An 18,775-nucleotide genomic window follows, 5' to 3' on the forward strand; every position below is an offset into this window, starting at 1 on the left:
ATCCTTATAGTTTCGGATTTGGCCCTGAAGGCCCGTTTTAAAAATTCACCCTGTATATAATAATTTTGGTATACTGATTAGGTATATCGCAACGTGCCAACATTTTGTCCTGCCGTGGAGTATGGTTGTGGTTATGCGTGGATTAGTGATGGTTATGTGGTAGACACATAGACCTTGGATTAAAATTTTGGGCTAGAACAGGGCTACAGTATCCCCTGTCTGCCGTACGAGACCAAAGGGGGACTTCTGGAGTTGCGGGCGGCAAGAATGGGAACTCTAACCGCCCAGCCAGTTACCCTGGAAAGAACCACTGTATGTAAGGCCACATATAACATGGACGATTCCTATGGCATAGAGTAAATAATAATTATTGTATCCTACATGAAACTTATATTTTAAAGAAAGTTTCCTTACAGTCCACTAATTAGAATTTTAGTGTATGTTTCTGGAGAAAGCTTGACCAATTTAGGTACACAGTGACGAAAAAAAAAGCTTTTATTAATTAAATATTAATGCTATTTTATCGTAAAAATTGTTAAAGGTACAAATTTACGATTACAGTTACGAGTATTTGTCTGTCATATCATATTTTTTTACGCGGGCGAAGCCGCGGGTTCTGCTAGTTGTGTATAAAATAGCAGCAAATTTTAATTAGAATGTCAGTGTCACTAAAAATGAAATTGAAAGTTCTAAATATCCTCCCGATAATTTAAATTTCATAAACAGCTCCACGATAATTAATTTCACTTTGTGCTACGCTATCTATACCGAAGTATGACGTACCGAGTATAACGTACCGAAGCGTCTTGTAAGTTAATTCATAGTTTGCAAGCACTTAGTAGAACCCAAGAGGGGATTTTGAGACTTACTCGAGAGCGTCAGATTAACATATAGTGGAATACCTTTCACCCTGTAGTACCTTCATATACGAGCGCTCTATATAAGGGCATTCGTGCAAGAGATCCGATCACTTTAGTAAAAATAATGATCTTTAGAAAAGCTAGAAGCGATAGAAAGGTTAATTAAAGTTGAAACAAACTATTTCTCAATAATCTGACATTTTGAGCATGGCATAAGAGAGTAAGAGGGTCATAAACTTGCAAATAAGATGTTACCTTGACATTTGCGAGCGCGGTTTTATAGAGGAAATAATACGAGAAAACCGGAAACATCATAATCTGGGTATTTCTACAAAAATATAAATATATATAACTCAAAGGTGACTGACTGACAAAGTGATCTATCAACGCACAGCCCAAACCACTGGACGGATCGGGCTGAAATTTGGCATGCAGGTAGATGTTATGACGTAGGCATCCGCTAAGAAAGGATTTTGATAAATTCTACCCCCAAGGGGATAAAATAGGGGATGAAAATATTACTTCTTAACGCGAGCGAAGCCGCGGGCAAAAGCTCGTCATCAATAAAGTTTAGTAGGTACATCTGCACTCATACATATATTTTCCCGCTACTTACTTATACTTAATTTATTATTTTTATTGTTTGTAGGTACTAAGTATTTTCCAGTGACAAAAAATATAAAACATGTAAGTTGAAGTAATTTTTTACAACGATTTGAAGATTAAGAAAATCTCTCCAAATCATTGTCAGATGATGATCAGGACATTAAACTGAACCAAGTACTGTATATACCTATATACAAATCTGACGCGCTTGGGTATTTAAAATGGCGCCTATTTTTTCGATTTTCCAAAACTCATCGTGTGCTTGTGCCACATGCAAATCGTCAGTTTTCCGAAATAGCGCTTCGTTGGAAGGCTTCTGAATATGTGAAGCACTGAAGTAATTTTATTTTCCCCAATTTCTTGTAGGACTGTACCCCCATGCAAATTGGCAGATTAACATATTTCTCGCATCCGAAATACATATGTGGGTTAATACACATTACCAATAAAATCTGAAACGCACGAGTATTTCCATTTGACTATTTTTTTTACATTTTAGAACCTTGTATATTCCTTTCTTCATATTTACATTTAATCTACAAAATCTAATAGGTCCCAACGTCGCTCGAGTAACTACGTATTTAGCGTCGCGGGCTCCCCTACTAATACGCTTTCACGTTGTAATTAAGCTTGCAGATGAAAACGTTTCATCGTATGTCTTGTTCAAAACATAATCTGATTGCAATTTCGAGTTAAATTACATTACATTAAATTTTGTAGAGGTTTCACGAACCAATTTTCAAACAATATGGAAAATAAGAATGTTATGTGTTGAAAGCAAAACTAGTGATATTTTTTCAATGAAACCGCGCCTCATTTAAGGTACTATATATCTTGCGACCCTGTAAAATCACTATCTCAAATATTGCTTTGATAATATCCCTGGATCCACAGCCTTCCTCCATCATACCACTCTCCGAACTATGATGGATACCGAAAGCTCGTATCGTTTAATTACACTCGCTTTCCTTTACTGCATACGTAAGACTCTTCTCTTAGATAGCTCTGGGTTACGACTTGGAGCTGTTTTTCGCTAATAGGTAGAATGACTGCTATGATAACAAAAAGTAACAAGTAATTAATTTAAAGAATGAAAAACCCGACTGCACCAAAAAGGCTGAAATAGAATTTCCAAAAGCAGTGAAATAGGAATTTCATTATTTTTATCCAGAAAACCAAATACAAAGTTTCAAAGTAGGTGTCTGCTTCAAAAACAAAAAATGTTCAAACAATATTATCCTATTTTATCCTCGTAGTGCTCATTTACGCTATGTAAAGAACCTATGTGTAAAATTCCAGCACGCTTAAGTTCAGCGGTTTCCCTTTGCGTTGATCTCTGGCACAGCAACTCACTCATTTAGTCAGACAGTCATCCCGATGTGTATATACGAATGTATATGTACTAGCTGACCCGGCAAACGTTGTGTTGCCATATAAATAATAAAATGTTAAGGGTGAACAACTCTTATCGCTTAGGGGTAAAAAAAATAGATAGTGGCCGATTCTCAGACATACTGAATATGTATATAAAATTTGGTGAAAATCGGTGCAGCCGTTTCAGAGGAGTACGGTAACTAACACGAGAATTTTATATATAAGATAAATTATGTAATGTATGTGTAATCCCCTCTTAAATTCCTTTATTTTGACATCCTACTCGATAGGTTTGGTTAACTTTTTTTAAAACGTGTTACTATTTCGCGAAATAATCCACCATTTACGGTCTATAAATTATATAACTTCAGTAAATCAAAGTTTCGGTCATTATTTTACCTCATTAGAGGTAGAATTTAATTATTTTTATCCAACAAGCCTGATACAAAATTTCATAGTGTTTGCTTCAAAATTTAAGATTGTTCAAATAAACTTTTAACCCTTATTTTACCCTCTACGGGGTTGATTTTTGGGAGGAGGATAAATTAGTGCGTCCTTGTTCCTATTCAGAAAACTAAATACAAAATTTTATAGTAGTTGCTTCAAAATTAAAGGATTTCAAAAAAACTGTTTTCCCCTATTTTACCCTCTTAAGGGTAGAATACAAGATACGCGCGAAAAACATAACCCTTCCTTGGCAGTCGGGTAAAAATAACTAAAAAATGGTGGTATGGAATGCTCGTTGTTCCCTATGTGTTAATGAATATTGTGTTTTCCGGACAATAAATAAAATGTTTTATCTTTGCACAGACATGACTGCTATTCTAGATGAAATCTTTGTTTGTTTGTTTGGTTGTAATGAATAGGCTCAAAAACTACTGGACCGATTTTAAAAATTCTTTCACAATTCGAAAGCTACATTATCCACGAGTAACATAGGCTACTTTTTATTTGAAATATATTTGATAAATAGATTTTGAGGCGATACGAAGTTTGCCGGTTACCGGGTCAGCTAGTAAAATATATAGTACATAGTGAACTTAAGCACATCTTAGTATACTTACAGGATCAGTGAACATGGTGCGCAGATGCGAGGCGAAGGCGAGGAACGCGAGGCACTGGAAGATGAATATGTTGACGTAGCTGTAGAACGGGTACGCCGAGAGGCCGGGGAGCAGCATCACCATCATCACGACGAACTCCGCGTACAAGATTAGGAGCCATGTCAGCACCGCGCAGATGATACCACAGATATCCTACGACAAGGAAATTCAATATTGAAGGAAATCATAAATAAAGATGTCATACGAATAAGAACGGTTACAGGTGGCAGAACCAGTATGATTCGACTAGCGAGTTACCGCCGACATTCCTACTTCTAATAAGAAGCAGATGTGTGAATTTGTTGAAGGGTGAAAATGACGATTGTTGGCTGACTTAAATACGAAGCGACCGTATCGTCCTCAGTCCGTAGGAATTGCAATGGATGTGTGATCAGCTTCAGGCAAAACTGCTATAGCATAATATAGAGTTGGTTAAAATTTTCCATGGGCAGTAATGACTTCTTACCATCTGTATCTCCATTCACTTACCAATATTATAAAAAATACCTGTAGAAGAAATTTGTCATCGCTTGATATGGTACATTCGGGTCCCAATTTTAGTTTAATGGAAATACATGCAAAGATGTTTGTAAGTTGTATACAATATGTATACATATACGACTGTAATTTGGTCATTAAAATAATTATGGAGCAGTTTTGCGTAATTAATGAACAAAGAAATAAATATACGATGCCTACCCTAAGGTTGGGTTTAATATTCAAAGCTAAATGTTAAATTTAGTTAAAACTCCACTCATCTACTTGTGTACCATCAAGTACTTCTTCAAGTTTCAAAGGTCAGTAGGAAAAGTTAAGGGCAGATTTTATCACTTCTATATTATGTGCAAGGTCTCTAGTGAATAAGAAAGATGGTTTATTTCCTGAGAACATATTTAAATGCAACAGTAACTTTAAACTCTTTACACTCAGAAGATCGTAGGTTTGTTATTGGCAAAATAAATGTCACAGCTGTTTATGGACATTTATTACATGACCAGATACAGCCGAAAGATAGCACTTTTTACCGCAATCTATCGATGATAGTACAATGGTGACGTGAGACACCATTCAGTTCTGCCGCGTCTTACACTCTAGTCATACAGAATTACAAGAGTATTGGACTTTGTGGAGGACAAATATTGCCGGCGCAGTGGCGTATAGGTACATTCCTCAGTACTGCAAAAAACATTTGCATTGGCGCATAGAATTACAATCTCGTTCACACGGTGCGATGAATTGCGTTTTATATTGAATAGTCCCCATGATACAGGGCCATAGAAAACTTATGTGAAAACTGCAGTCAAACTAGACGCACGACTGTGCGTCCACAAAATTCAGCTTGTTTTTAAATGTATCATTTCCCGAGTGAAACGTGAGAACGTGCACGTGTTAAATCGAATACGACAAATAACATGCAGTAGAATTCCGTGTGAACCCAGCCTTAAACTGCATAATACTAATTTTCTGTTATGTTGCAGTTCACATTTTTTTTATTATATAGGAGTAGCAGACGAGCATGCAGTCTACCTGATGGTAAGTGACTACTGCCGCTCATGGACATCTGTAATCAACCCCAGATAGGATTAGATATTCCTACGTGAGGTTGGCCACAGATGCGCCGCTACCCCTGAGGACTAAGCTGGAAAGCCTTCTAAAAGTATGTCGCCCTTACCACACCCTTCAAACCAGACCACAGCAGCGCTTAACACTACTGTTATGAAGTAGAAATAGGTGTGGCGGTGGTGCCGCCGGAGTCGAACCAGAAATCGGAACATTTGTAACATCATTAAGTATGAATAGTCTTTCTAAGAGCAAAAGCTTCCAATTTACTACTGATCGAATTGGAATGTTTATAAAGCATTGGAGCGAATGCAAATGCCCAATCAACTGTATACCGATAACGCTCTAGCGCAGCCCTGAAGGCAGACAAAATGTATTCATTCGGACTGAAACACTCAATTGTAAAATGGAGAACAAATACCAATTACCTAACCTAATTACCCTCCGTCGTTTTTAAATCTCTATATCATTGTTCCATCAATTCATCAATCGTTCCTGTTTTGGTAGTCAAGAAATGATAGACAAGTTATGCCTACGGGATTTACCTGTGCAAATACGGATTTTACACAAGTATATCCCTCCATAATCGAAAGTAACCATACGTCCCTGTCAAACAGAAAAATAATATTTATCTTATTTTCATCACACGTAAAATTTATCACATACCTTGACTTGTTTATTGCTTATGAGATATAGGTACGTTTTCAAAAATCGATACATAAAGTTAAATTATTCATTTTATTTATTTTCAATCTCACTCATAATAATGTGCCAAACTGTGAAACAGTGTCGGCAGATCATATTTTTCTCAATTATGTCATTTCCGTAATTATCATCTTCGCCTTAGCTTACATTCTTACATTATCCGATGTAAGTGAACAGTTCAAAATAAGACACTATTCAAATTCAAATCAGCATACCTAACACAAGTGGCTTGTACAGTCGTCTCGTCGCCTGTTTCCGGATTTCCATCTGACGCTAGATTCTATCTATATTTGGTACACTAATAACGTATTATCGATCTGTCTGGCCCAACAGCCTTCACGAATGTCTACCATATATGGTTCATTTACGTCTACAGACAAAGAGCGTGTCAGACGCGTGACACAAGCAAAAAGTATTCTATACATCGTGGCGTACGACGTAGCATGTTTGTGGGGTCCTGCCGAAGTTGAATTCGCCGCTCCCTATAATGAAATAGGCGAAACAAATAAAAGACAGGCAGGACTATATGTATACTCAGTGACCCTGCCACCCCCAAAAATCCTGCCGCCCGGGGAGGGGCGCTAACCCCATGGCACGCCATGCCTCTGCCTATACAATATAGACTTAACGTAGTTATATCTACCGTGACAGCCGCGCAGACCATGCGTCAGTTATGAAAAAAGAAAAAATTGGCTGCTACAGTCCGTGTGTGATACGATTAAGATCCCTAGATATAAACGAGGCTTTATTGATCTGAACAGCCATGCATGAGGTAATATCAAATATCATAGACGCTCTACAATCAAAAAGATAGGTCCGTAAATGACCCTCTCGAGACCGGAATACAGCTTCGATATTCCCTGCCTTTCGTAAGAGGCGACTAAAAGGAGACATCCAGGCGGCGAGAGGGGAGCTCGAACTGTCCAGTCTCCGACCCCGGGAATGATAGCGTTATGTGTGGTCGCATACCGTTGCAATTACCCCAACGTTCGAACCGGGTGTCGCTCCTACAACACTGGATACAGTGTATACCTTTCCTCCCTTGTCAACAAAAATAGGTACGTACGTAAAAATGGGATAGCTTTGTCGGCGACATAATACTATTTCTTGTATTTCATGTCCGATCGATTGCGGTTGCTTTAAATAATTTATTAGATTTGAGTAACAGTCCCTGAAACGTCTGTTATTTCAAATAATACGCGACAAGAAATAATTCGTAACACATGTTAGAATTCCCAGCGATATGACATCGATGCACATTATTTATGCAATAAAAATGAAAACCGAAGGTATTACTGTTAAGTAATTATAGTTCCAACATGTCACAGTACTATTATTCAAGAAATGAAATTGATTGCTACCTGCAACCTGAAACACGTGCACCGTGAAAGTGACGTACGACGGTTATAAAAGTTATCCAATATTTGTATAGAAAAGGTTGAAATGTAACCATTTTATACTAGATTGGTCAAATATCCATTTTTAGAATGGCAATATTTGGATAGATTGAATATTAATCACGGTTATTTCCGTGTGGCTTGCAATCTCGTTCCGCCGATTCTACGCGTTTCCGTGACCGCGTAAAACTGCGATATTGTGAGTTGTGAAATGCTATTCCGCTTCGGTGTGCGGCTGAAAATCCCTTCGTGAGTGGTCACTCTACCGTCCATTATTAATAATCAATCTAACCAATCTTTAACTGCGGAAGATCGAAATATGACAATGTTAAGTATGAAGAAATTGTCACATGTCGATGTTTAGTAGGCAAAACAGATAGATTGATTATTAATAACAGGCGTAAATCTGTCTTCTTTCTAAACGAACAATGGTATATTAATATAAGAAAAAGTCCTGGTGGATACAAGAGGTAGTTTAGATTTTTGCACAAAGAGTTCTACCATTTTTAATATGTTAAGTTCAGATAAGAGAGAATGTAATGTCATCAAAGCCCATACTTCTGTGTACCTGAAAGGTATTTGCATGGCATGCGAAATGTAATATATTTATTATAATGAGTTCGCTAAAACCGAAACATCTAGATATAGGCGGACGTGATTAGGATAATGCAATATACCAGGAATCCAATCGCTTAATTACTCCCTTTGTTTTCATATTGGGATGTCTCATAACATAACACACGTGACATCTTTGTGTTCTGTCTATGTAAGGAAATATATGAAATGGTAACGGTCTTCTCCTCAACTATTACTGTCTCACTTCTGGGCATATATCTACTCTCAGGGTAAAGGTTTGGGCCATAGTCCACCACACTGGCAAAATGCGAATTGACTTCACGCACCCTTCAGTATTTTTATTTTTTCGAACTCCTAGACGTACGAGTTTCCTCACGACATTTTCCTTCACTTTTCAAGCAAGTGAAAATTAATTTTTAATACGCAAATAACTTTGAAAAATTGAGGTGCGTGCCTGGGATTTAAACCTCGGATCCCTAATTGAGAGGCCGAGATCTTAACCACTAGGCTATATTCTTATGCAATGGGTTCAATTTCATCAAAATAATTCAACACTTCCTCTGATTTCAATAATACAATGTGTTATTGTATAAACAAGTCAGTCAAAGACTTGATTTGAATAAATATAACCTTCTAGGGTTTTACCCTATTTACATCTATTACAAAAGTGTTTGTTTGAGCGTTACGTAACATTTTTAGCATTTAAAAACTTATGAGTATAGGTACCAGCCACTTCGAGCATATCTCCGCATTTGCAGGGGAGGCCTATGTCTAGCATGGTGGTTACCTCGAATAATTGATACTAAGAAAGTGAAAAAAAAAAAGGGAAAATTAACGTGAAAACTTTTATAATATATTGTTATATTTTTGATGTTACCTTCGCGTAATTAAAGGTAGGTATCCTATTTTTCTACATTAATGGTGAAAAATCAAAGAAACATATTTAGCGATCACTGTCGCCCATGGACATCAAAAACAAAATTCTTAGGTTTAAAACTAGGGTTCTACCGTATAGTACGAAGCCGATGACGAATGCGTTACCGCGATCCGCGACCACTCCTGAGGACTAACACGATTGCCCTACATGTAAAGCGGCTTTCCCTCCCACCCTTCCACCGAAAAGCATGAAAATGCTTCGTGTTGGTAAAAGATGTGTCTGTTATCTCCCCCGTCGAACTTTGGCATCAGACCAAAACTTCGAACAGCTTACTCCTGTATCTATCGTCTTAAAAAGGGGATTTTTTCAACTTACCCGAATACACCAAGCTCTACCGGCGCAACACCTGTTGTGCATGTCTCGGTCGGGCCGATGGAGCACCAGGCATTCCGGGTCTACTTGGTAAGGGCTTTCCATGTCGTCATCGTCTGAACTGTCGTAGAAATCACGTACCATTTAGCAGTACTTCAGATCTGAAAAAAATAATTACTTTAATGTGTGACTTTAAATGTCACTTGTCTGTATGCGTGTTTGTGTGTCTGCGTGTCTCCATGGGCTTTTAGGTCCAAAACAGGTTAGTTGTATTGAAAATAATTTTCTTTTTTCACGTATTTTATTAAAATAGTATTCTGTTTAGAAATATTGATCAGTTACCCAATTGCAATTTGCACTTAATTACATATTTTTTGCTCAATCTTTATTATTTATTACGTTTTAACCGCGTTTTAAAATCATTTATTATAACTTTTGCCGTAATATAAAACGACGAAAATAATTCAGTAACGAACATAAGAATCAAACGTTTCCAAAACTCGAAAATCGAAACGCACGCCATTAACTAATCAAAAGCTTCCGCACGCGCGAATTAATCAACCGATCGCATCGAGATAAAGCACTCACTCGTGCTTAAAACTAAGATAGTTAAACAATACTAACTTGAAATCGATGTTCCCCGCATTTAGAACATCAAGATATCGCTATAGAATATGAAAACCGCGACAATTCCTATTGTTCTATTGATAGTCAGTAGGCCTACGTGCAAACGTGCACTCTTCAACAACCAGCGCGCGAATGCCGCTCCGGGGCGCTGCAACAGGGCTGACGCGGGGATCGCCCATTGATATAAGGCTGGGAGCACATGCGCTGCTAAAAGCTTTGCTTAGCATGTACGTCATACTGGTCAAGTCTATTTATTCTGTCACTTAAAAGCCTTTATAGAAATGAGTTAAATTTTACCTACCTACTGACTTGAATTGATTTTTATAACGACCAAATTTATCTCAGATTGAGTAACATATCAAGTGGCACTTTTATTGGCAAAATTTATATAACGACTTTATTAACAAATTAAAACAGTTTTATCGATATTTAAACTTGAGCTTAGACATTCGGGCTTGGAGAAAAGAGCTGATGACGTTGACCACTAATTCGAAACTTTGGTGTGGTAAGGGAGACATCCTTTTTGAGGTATTCAGACCGAGACCTTAGGTAGAAATCTAATCTTATCTGGGGTTGATTACAGACGTCCATGGTTGGCAGTAGACCATCAAGTGGACTATATGCTCGTCTGCTACTCCTATATTAAAAAAAACCTACACTAATCCGCCCTGAAACAGCCGGCTCATGTTCTATCGATTATCAATTGGGGGACCCGCGCCGTGCAGTAATACACATACGAGTTACAGTTGATACATGATAAACACAGACAGTTAAATAACCCTATTACCGTTTATTTAACCGAGATGAGATTGCCCACGCCATTTAACGCGGCGCGTCAGGAGCCCTGATCCCGTGCGGATTATTGCATCTATTGTTTTATACTCCGAACGATTTTACACTTGTTATATATATATATATATGTATATATATATATATATATATATATATATATATCGATGTATATCATAATACGTAATAAAGATCCAAATTAGACAATTCCTGCGTAGTAGAAATAGTGAAATTTTAATTTTTTATTGACAAAATTTAATAGATTCTTATTAATAACGGCCCTTAGTGAATAAGTGACAAGTTAATAAGGTAATAGTACTTTAATTTCGAATTTTCTAGTAAAAAGTTCTCAATGAAGCGAACAATAGGAATTTGCTAAACTGACGTTTCATATAAGCGTGCTTTATTAGATCTCTTAAGCAATGCTAAATAGCATACATTTATAACATGTAAATGTAAGACATTTTTTTTAATTATATCCTAAAGTGATACAAATTATTGTTGCTAATTTCATTCGTGAAATTGTTGTGACGTATAACAGCTATAGCACCTTGATATAATAATTGTTTTTGTTTAAGACATAAGCAATAAGCATATTCGAATAAGCATATTCGATCTCAAAATACATATCGTTCATAAAACATAACCGTTACCAAGAGTAGGCTGCTTTAAATACCTAGGACATATTGTCACAGAGACATTGACTGATGAAGCAGATGTAGAGAGAGCAGGAAGGGAGTTAACGGTGAGAGCTAATATGTTGGTCCGTAGGTTTGTTCATTGCTCAACAGAGGCTAAAATAACGCTGTTTAGATACTTTTTCCAGACCTATACTTCGGGAAGGTGGTAGAACCCTTTGTGGTTCGACTCCGGCGGCACCACCGCCACACCTATTTCTACCTAATAACAGCAGTGTTAGGCGCTGCTGTGTTCCGGTTTGAAGGGTGTGGTAAGGGATATAGACTTTTCCGAGGCGTTCCAGCTTAGTCCTCAGGGGTAGCGACGCCTCTGTGGCCGACCTCAGGTAGGAATATCTAATCCTATCTGGGGTTGATTACAGATGTCCATGGGCGGCAGTAGCCACTTACCATCAGGTGGACTGCATGCTCGTCTGCTACTCCTATATTATAAAAAAATGCAGCCTATGGTTCATATATACTCAAAAAACCGTTGACTCCCTACGTGTTCAATATAATAATGCATTCAGGATGTTGTTGGGCTCCCGCGACACTGCCGTGCCTCTCGTATTTTTGCGGAGGCGCGTGTGGATGATTATTTCGCGTTCATGCGTAAGAAAGTGGCCTCACTTGTACACAGAGTCCGCGGGCACCAACACCATCTTGAAAACTATTGGTATTGTGTTATAGCCCGCTGTTTAAACGGTTAGTTCGGATAATGGTGAAATAATACGTTTTATCCTTATCTCATACATTATCCGAATGTTTCTGTATAATTAGACTAAATACCTAATATAATTTAACTAACATAGTTTTTAAGGTGCCTACTAACATATTCAATTCATATGGATTTTAATTGTCTGAAATAAATAAATTATTATTATATGTAATTATAATGATATAAAATATCTAAGTCCATATTTAATAGATTTAAAATCTTTTTCTATATCTTACCCTACAACAGTTGTGTTAATTACGTAAAAAGCGACGTTAATTAACTCAAAATAAACTTCATTTTGATAACAAAAATCTAATGCCGATTACATTTAGCAATCCAATTAATTAAAACGAAATTTCGCTCACAATTTAAAAATAAAACTTTATACAAAACATGAGGCATTCATTCGCTGTTTAAGACTCTTAGCGTGAAATGAAATTTAATTAACAGGAGAGCTACACGGCGTCTCTCAGCGGCAATTCTGAAAATATGAAACTATTCGTGATAATTGGCCAAGTACCTACTAGTCGAACTTCAGAGGGTTTCGTACCAGGAGGTTTATTTTTTTAGTGTTTTTGTGTATATTATTAAAAAATAAAAGCGGAAATCCATTAAGGTTCAACAGATAAACCAAAAATCTACGAATAATACTCGTGCCTTTACGGAACTTTTTATTTTTAGTATTTGTTTTCAAAGCGGCCCTAGTAATTCCGTTTTTACCTTATGAGAACGGGACCCTAATAACAAGAGAAGTATTCGCTTCCCCATGCACTATGAAAGCTTTTCCGATAGATCTAGCTTCTGTACAAATAAACCAAGGATATTACGATCGATACTATTCGTATTTAGGTCATAGGGAAATGTAGACCGTCATACGAAAATGAATTCAGTTTATGTGTCCGTTATGTTGTGTTAGTTAAAATTTTATAAAAGATTTTCAGTTCAAATAGAATTAATATTTACAATTTTTTAGTGCTTCAACGTCGAAATTACCACCATCCTCATAAAAGCAGCATTAAGCGCTGCTGTGTTCTGCTGTAAAGTTGTGTTATGGTAGAGACAGGCGGGCATTTCCAACCTAGTGCGAGGCAAGGGTGGGTGACTTCGGTTAACCAATGCGCGGCAATGGCTAGTTACTGTTAACTGCGTGCTTTGCTACTTCTACAGTATAGAAGGTTCCAATGCCGTGTCATATTTTTGAAATCGACGTTACCAAATCATCGGCACGTGAAATTTCTTTGTTTCGATGTTTTCCAGCGACGTGGCTTTAAAAAAAAACAAAAGGGCTTACCGGTGAAATAGGAGCCATACAAAGAATTGTCTAACGTGGTGGTGATGTAGTAGTCTTACTATCTTAAGCCCATTGGAATATTAGGGTCTAGGATGCCGACGACAAATATATTTCTGGTTAAATAGAAAAATCGCCATAGCTGTCAGCTTTTAACGCTAACTCTTTGAATTACATACAATGTCAAAAATCAAAACTAAAAATAATGAGACAACTAAAGAAATGTGGAAGATTTCGCTATGCATATCCTTACATTTTAACACAGATTTAACACGAACAAAAATAAGCAGACAGACCATAATTTTAAGTCACTTATTAAATTAAAGAGGTAGGTATAATCAAAATTAACTCTAAAACACACAAAATTAAACATAACGTAAAAATATATATCTAACATGATAAAACATAGGATGCAAAAAAAACGATGAAAAACCAACTGCAAAGCAAAAACAACATAAATAGTCTTCAAAAGGATGAGGATAATAAAGAAATATAATTGCACAAGCTAAGGCAAATAAAAAAGCGAGCAATTTTAAATAATCGTAAATAAATAAAAACACATTTTTATTATTTATTGATTATTTTTATGTAATTTTAATTTATTACCAATTCATATTTAATTTAATTATCAATGTTATATTACTAATGTTGTTTCACTACACTAACGTATTAAGTTAGCCTGTAATGTTGGATTAAGTTTGATTAAGTAAATAAATTATAACTGCAAATGTAACTTTGTAATCATATAGGATTATATAGGACTTATATAGGATGCAAAGTTATTTTATGTAGTTGGTGTATCTAGATAACCGGACAGAAATTGCAAAATATTTTAGTTTTTCTGTGAGTTATATACTAAACGCTAATTGTATTCTCAATCTTAACCTTCTATGTCTGCTAGAAGTGCCTTAACATTTTGATGATCGACAAAATTACGAACTTTGACTACTTGTAATTCTTAAACTACTGGTTCAAATTAAATGAAATTGGTAATACACCGTGTCTATACAATGCTTGCTTGGCTCCTGAGGCTTCTAGCTTCATATGCAACGAAGTTACAGAGGGTCAAAAATGGGCCGAATTGCTTCGGGAAAAGAATGCTACGGCCGTGCCGCTTTTTTTGGCTCGACTTGGCGGAGGCACTGCCGTGCCTCCAGATATTTAAGTAAAGGCTTCCTTTCATAAAATAAATTATACATTAATAATTATTCTATTTTATAATAAACGAAAATCCTTAAGGGCAAAAAATATGGACATATTAATTGTATGCTGTGGTATACTAAACATAACACTGAAAAGTTTCTTTGCTTAGAATTTAATAAGCCAGTTATCACGGAAGGTTTCAGGAAAGAATTTATAAATGTCGGTAATCTGGAGAATTCGCCTTCATATACAGAGGGGTTTAATTAAAATGGTTATTGGGATTTTTCACTCAGCGGGTGTGGAGAGCAGAGCGAGTGGGAGCAGGAATAGTGGAAGAGTGGGGAGGATATTATTTTAAAAAGCAAGTAAAACCACTTGGCATACATAGTTCACTATACAGCGAAAAGCTCTATGTGCCGTACATTATTTTGAATTAGAACACCATCCACTTAGCCCAATTCTATTAAAGTTTTATTACGCCAACGCTAAAGGCGTAAGTGAAGACAAAATAAATAGTGCAACAGCTAAATGAGTTCTTTTCCTCCTCCAATGCAATTAAGGCTGCCAATTTAAATTTATTTCCTAGACTATCTCCAAACAAATTAAGATATAAGTAAGGGAAGGAAAATCAAGAGCATCTACGAGTACATTAAGAAAATAATGAAAGATCCTCTAAACATTTCTCCTTTCGAAGTATTAAATTATATAAAAGCTGTGCGTTTTGTTTTTGTAGACTGTGTACTTTCTTCAAAATTTCTTAAAAAATAAAATAAGTAAAGCGCGCGCAACAAAATAGACAAAAGTAAAAATTCTTAAGCAACTTAATTTGCATGTTTAAAGTAAAATAAAAAAACAGTGTAGTTGAAATATATTACAAACAAAATACAATAACAAAATAGAAAACAAACTAAAGGAAAAGCACACAAGATATGTACATAATACCTAAGTATAATTTTTTTAAATTTTATTCTCACTGGGTCCATAAAAATTAATACTTGGATATACATAATTGTATAGATTGATTATTAATGGGCACCATGCTATCGATTGTTTTATCACTGGCCACGAAGACTAATTGTTTTAAAAACTGTAAACTTACATGTACCTTAAAAGGTTAGATCCTTTTTAACGGCCCTTGAAAAGGAGAAGGTTCTGTATTCTGCTGCATTTTTTGTCTAAAAGAAGAAATGTGCAAGATAATACACATAAGATTAAGGAATTTCTGATATATATAAAGTGAAACGAACGTAGAAAGAAGTACGCACAAATATTTTTATTGTGCAGCGAATTCCGTTCACAGACGTCGGCGAGAACACTGAAGTGTATGGAATTCAACAAAGGAAGTATTGAAACTTAAGCACTGGAATTTCCTTGTCTAAACCTTAACGTAACACAGACGAAAGACGGGAATCCAATATCCCGGTTTCATGAAATAGAGTATACTCGGTAGACACGAACAATGCATTATGTACTCGTATATTGTATTTTCTAACTTCTATCTTATAATAATAATCCTATCCTAACTCACATTACAAAAATTCGAACGTGAATTTGTTTTCTATATACGCACGTTTCAAGTACAACTGATTGTCATGAAATTTTATATGTTGTCAGGGGTTCAGAAAAGGGGATAGATAAAAACCCCTGATTGCGAGCGAAGCCGCGGGTAAAGCCGCGGGTAAAAGGTAGTAATTATATAGATAAGACTTAGCCGTGGTTAGCTAACAATCTCAGAAATGCAGTTTAGCATTCATAGCTAATTACAATTTTAGACGACCAGTGTCATTCTTCTTACTCTTGTACTAAGAAGTACAAAAGTATGAAGCTACTCAGGTTTGCATGTAATTATCTCTGTACAGAATTTCTAGTAAATCAACATAGCTATAACTTATAATCCATAGAACAAGGTAGACAGTGAGCCATAGAAATTGTAGTCAAGTGTATTGTACACCTGAATTTTTAAATAGAAATGGTATTAAATACCTATTAACTACAGTTGTATTTTTCAATACGGACAAGATTACTACTACAATACTTTAAGATTGAATATACAACGGAATACTTTGATATAGTTATTGGAATTTTAATAATTTGGGATATACAAATTATAAATAAATCTAGAAATTTCTTCAGCTATAAAGGCCTCCAGTAACGCAGACCTTCAATCTGTCTGGTTTCTTAAAGTATTAGACATCCGTAAGACATTTAGAACATAATTATAACACAGAAGAATAGTTAGAAGATAATGTTCTCAAAAATTAATGATCCTTCTTTAATTTTGAGCTCAACGTTTTTGAACCAATCTGCACATGACTAAATAATGTTCACAAAATTTCAACTTTTATTCATTCATTTCTTTTTGATAGAAAGCCTAAGCCCAACAGTGGGTAATGAAAGACAAACATTGTCATTGACCACATTAAAGCTAACAGAAAGTCAGACTAAATAAGTTGCACTGAAAGGTTTATTTTTCACATGAATTCACCGTCCAACTTTACTGCAAACAAACAAACGTAACTCTGTTCAATTAAAAGTTTTTCACGAAACGTACATAGGTAATTGAAAAAGTTCCAGCAGGTAGCTCGTGCAGGTATTGCTGTAAGCCTGTTTAGTTTAGTCATTTATGTATTAGTTTCAGTTGCAAAATTTGTTTAAAATTTAGAACAACACACATTGCTAAAACTATTTTCTCCATATTTTGGAAAGCAGTATAATAGTTGTGGTTCGAAAGAGGGGGGAAAGGGGCTAATAGAGCCACCGCCACCCATTTCGATGAAAGTTTGTGGTTTCCAGCTGACATATATATGGGGCAAGATTATTAGTCCACTGGCATAGTAAGATGTCTGTGATCAACATCATGTAGAACCCCTGGAGTTAATATCTATCTATGGGCAGCAATGACCTCTTACTATCGGGTGGAATTCATGCTTGTTTTTCTATGTTATAACACTGGTAGTCTGGGACCCACAGATCTCAGTGGTATGTGAAATGCTCCTACCAATCAGAACTTAACGTATGTTCTGTGACTATGGCCTTAACTTTTCCTGCTCATTATTGATGCCATCTATTTCTACCATGAAACACATTTGCATCGATGAAAGCATGTGGTTTTCAGCTTACTTATATAAGGGGCAATATTAGACTATAAGAGTAGCAACATGACTGTGATCAACAAGGTAGAAGCCCATTCCTATGTGGAATTGATAATACACATCTATGGCCACTTATCCTCAGGTGCAACACCTGCTTGCTTGTTACTTCTGTATTATAGTACACTGGTAGTCTGGAACCCATATTTCTCAGCGGTATATGGAATGTTCCTACCAATTAAGGCGAAAGGATAGGCCAAACTACGACATAGACCTCTCTTTAAAGGCCTACTACTACTAGACGGATTTATCAAATTAAAAAATAAAATATACCTAATATGCATAATATAATAAACTTTAAATCTTAAGTTTACTTTTATCGTTATTTTTGGTGGTTTTTAAGAAAAAAAATCTATTATATCGTCTATATATTTGCAGGAATTTGCTTACTGCTTCCAAAGGACTGAAGCGATTTAAATGTTTTTTTTTACATTATTATAGACAATTTCTTACTTTATTAAATTTAAGTTCAAATTTTTGGAAAATGACTACTTAAGTGCTATTAAATCAATAACACCATATTATTCTTTCGCGGATGGCGCCGCGACTGTCTCAGACGCGTGGGCCAGTCTTACCCAAGCGTTCGCACGGGGAGGTTGTGTCACATGTCAGCGCGCTCCGCTCTCTACACTTTGCGTCAAAGAGTAAACAGTTCAGACAGTGCATTTGTTACAACGCTTGGACGTTTTTAATATAAATATTTTTATTAGTGTGCAAATAACTTTGTAAATATTTAGATTTTATTGTTTTAGTAAGTAGACATCTGAATATACATATTTTTATTAGTGTACAAACTCTTCGTAAATAGTTAATTATAATTAAATATTGTTGTAATTGCGAGTGGACTCTGAATATTTTTGAATACAAGATGCCACTCTAGATCAGCTAGCATCAGACAGACAACTGAATGTCCAAATTGCACCCTGTGGGCTTTTTTGTAGACGAAGTAATTCA

At 36.0% G+C, this 18,775-nt stretch overlaps 1 protein-coding gene across 2 annotated transcripts in view; it reads right to left on the reverse strand.

Annotated features, from left to right (window-relative positions):
• Positions 1-18,775, reverse strand: part of LOC140743293 (palmitoyltransferase ZDHHC3) — a 42,913-nt gene that overhangs the window by 17,753 nt on the left and 6,385 nt on the right. For both annotated transcript variants that reach the window (XM_073074456.1, XM_073074457.1), the window contains exons 2-3: positions 9,434-9,591; positions 3,905-4,096 (exon numbers count right to left, since the gene is read on the reverse strand). In XM_073074456.1, the coding sequence (XP_072930557.1) occupies positions 3,905-4,096; positions 9,434-9,574 (333 nt within the window). In that variant the 5' untranslated portion in view covers positions 9,575-9,591. The remainder of the gene's footprint in view (positions 1-3,904; positions 4,097-9,433; positions 9,592-18,775) is intronic.

Source organism: Epargyreus clarus, unplaced genomic scaffold, assembly GCF_041222505.1.
Source record: "Epargyreus clarus isolate Ecla_fem2 unplaced genomic scaffold, WU_Ecla_fem_2.2 ptg000007l, whole genome shotgun sequence".
NCBI classification, from domain to species: domain Eukaryota; kingdom Metazoa; phylum Arthropoda; class Insecta; order Lepidoptera; family Hesperiidae; genus Epargyreus; species Epargyreus clarus.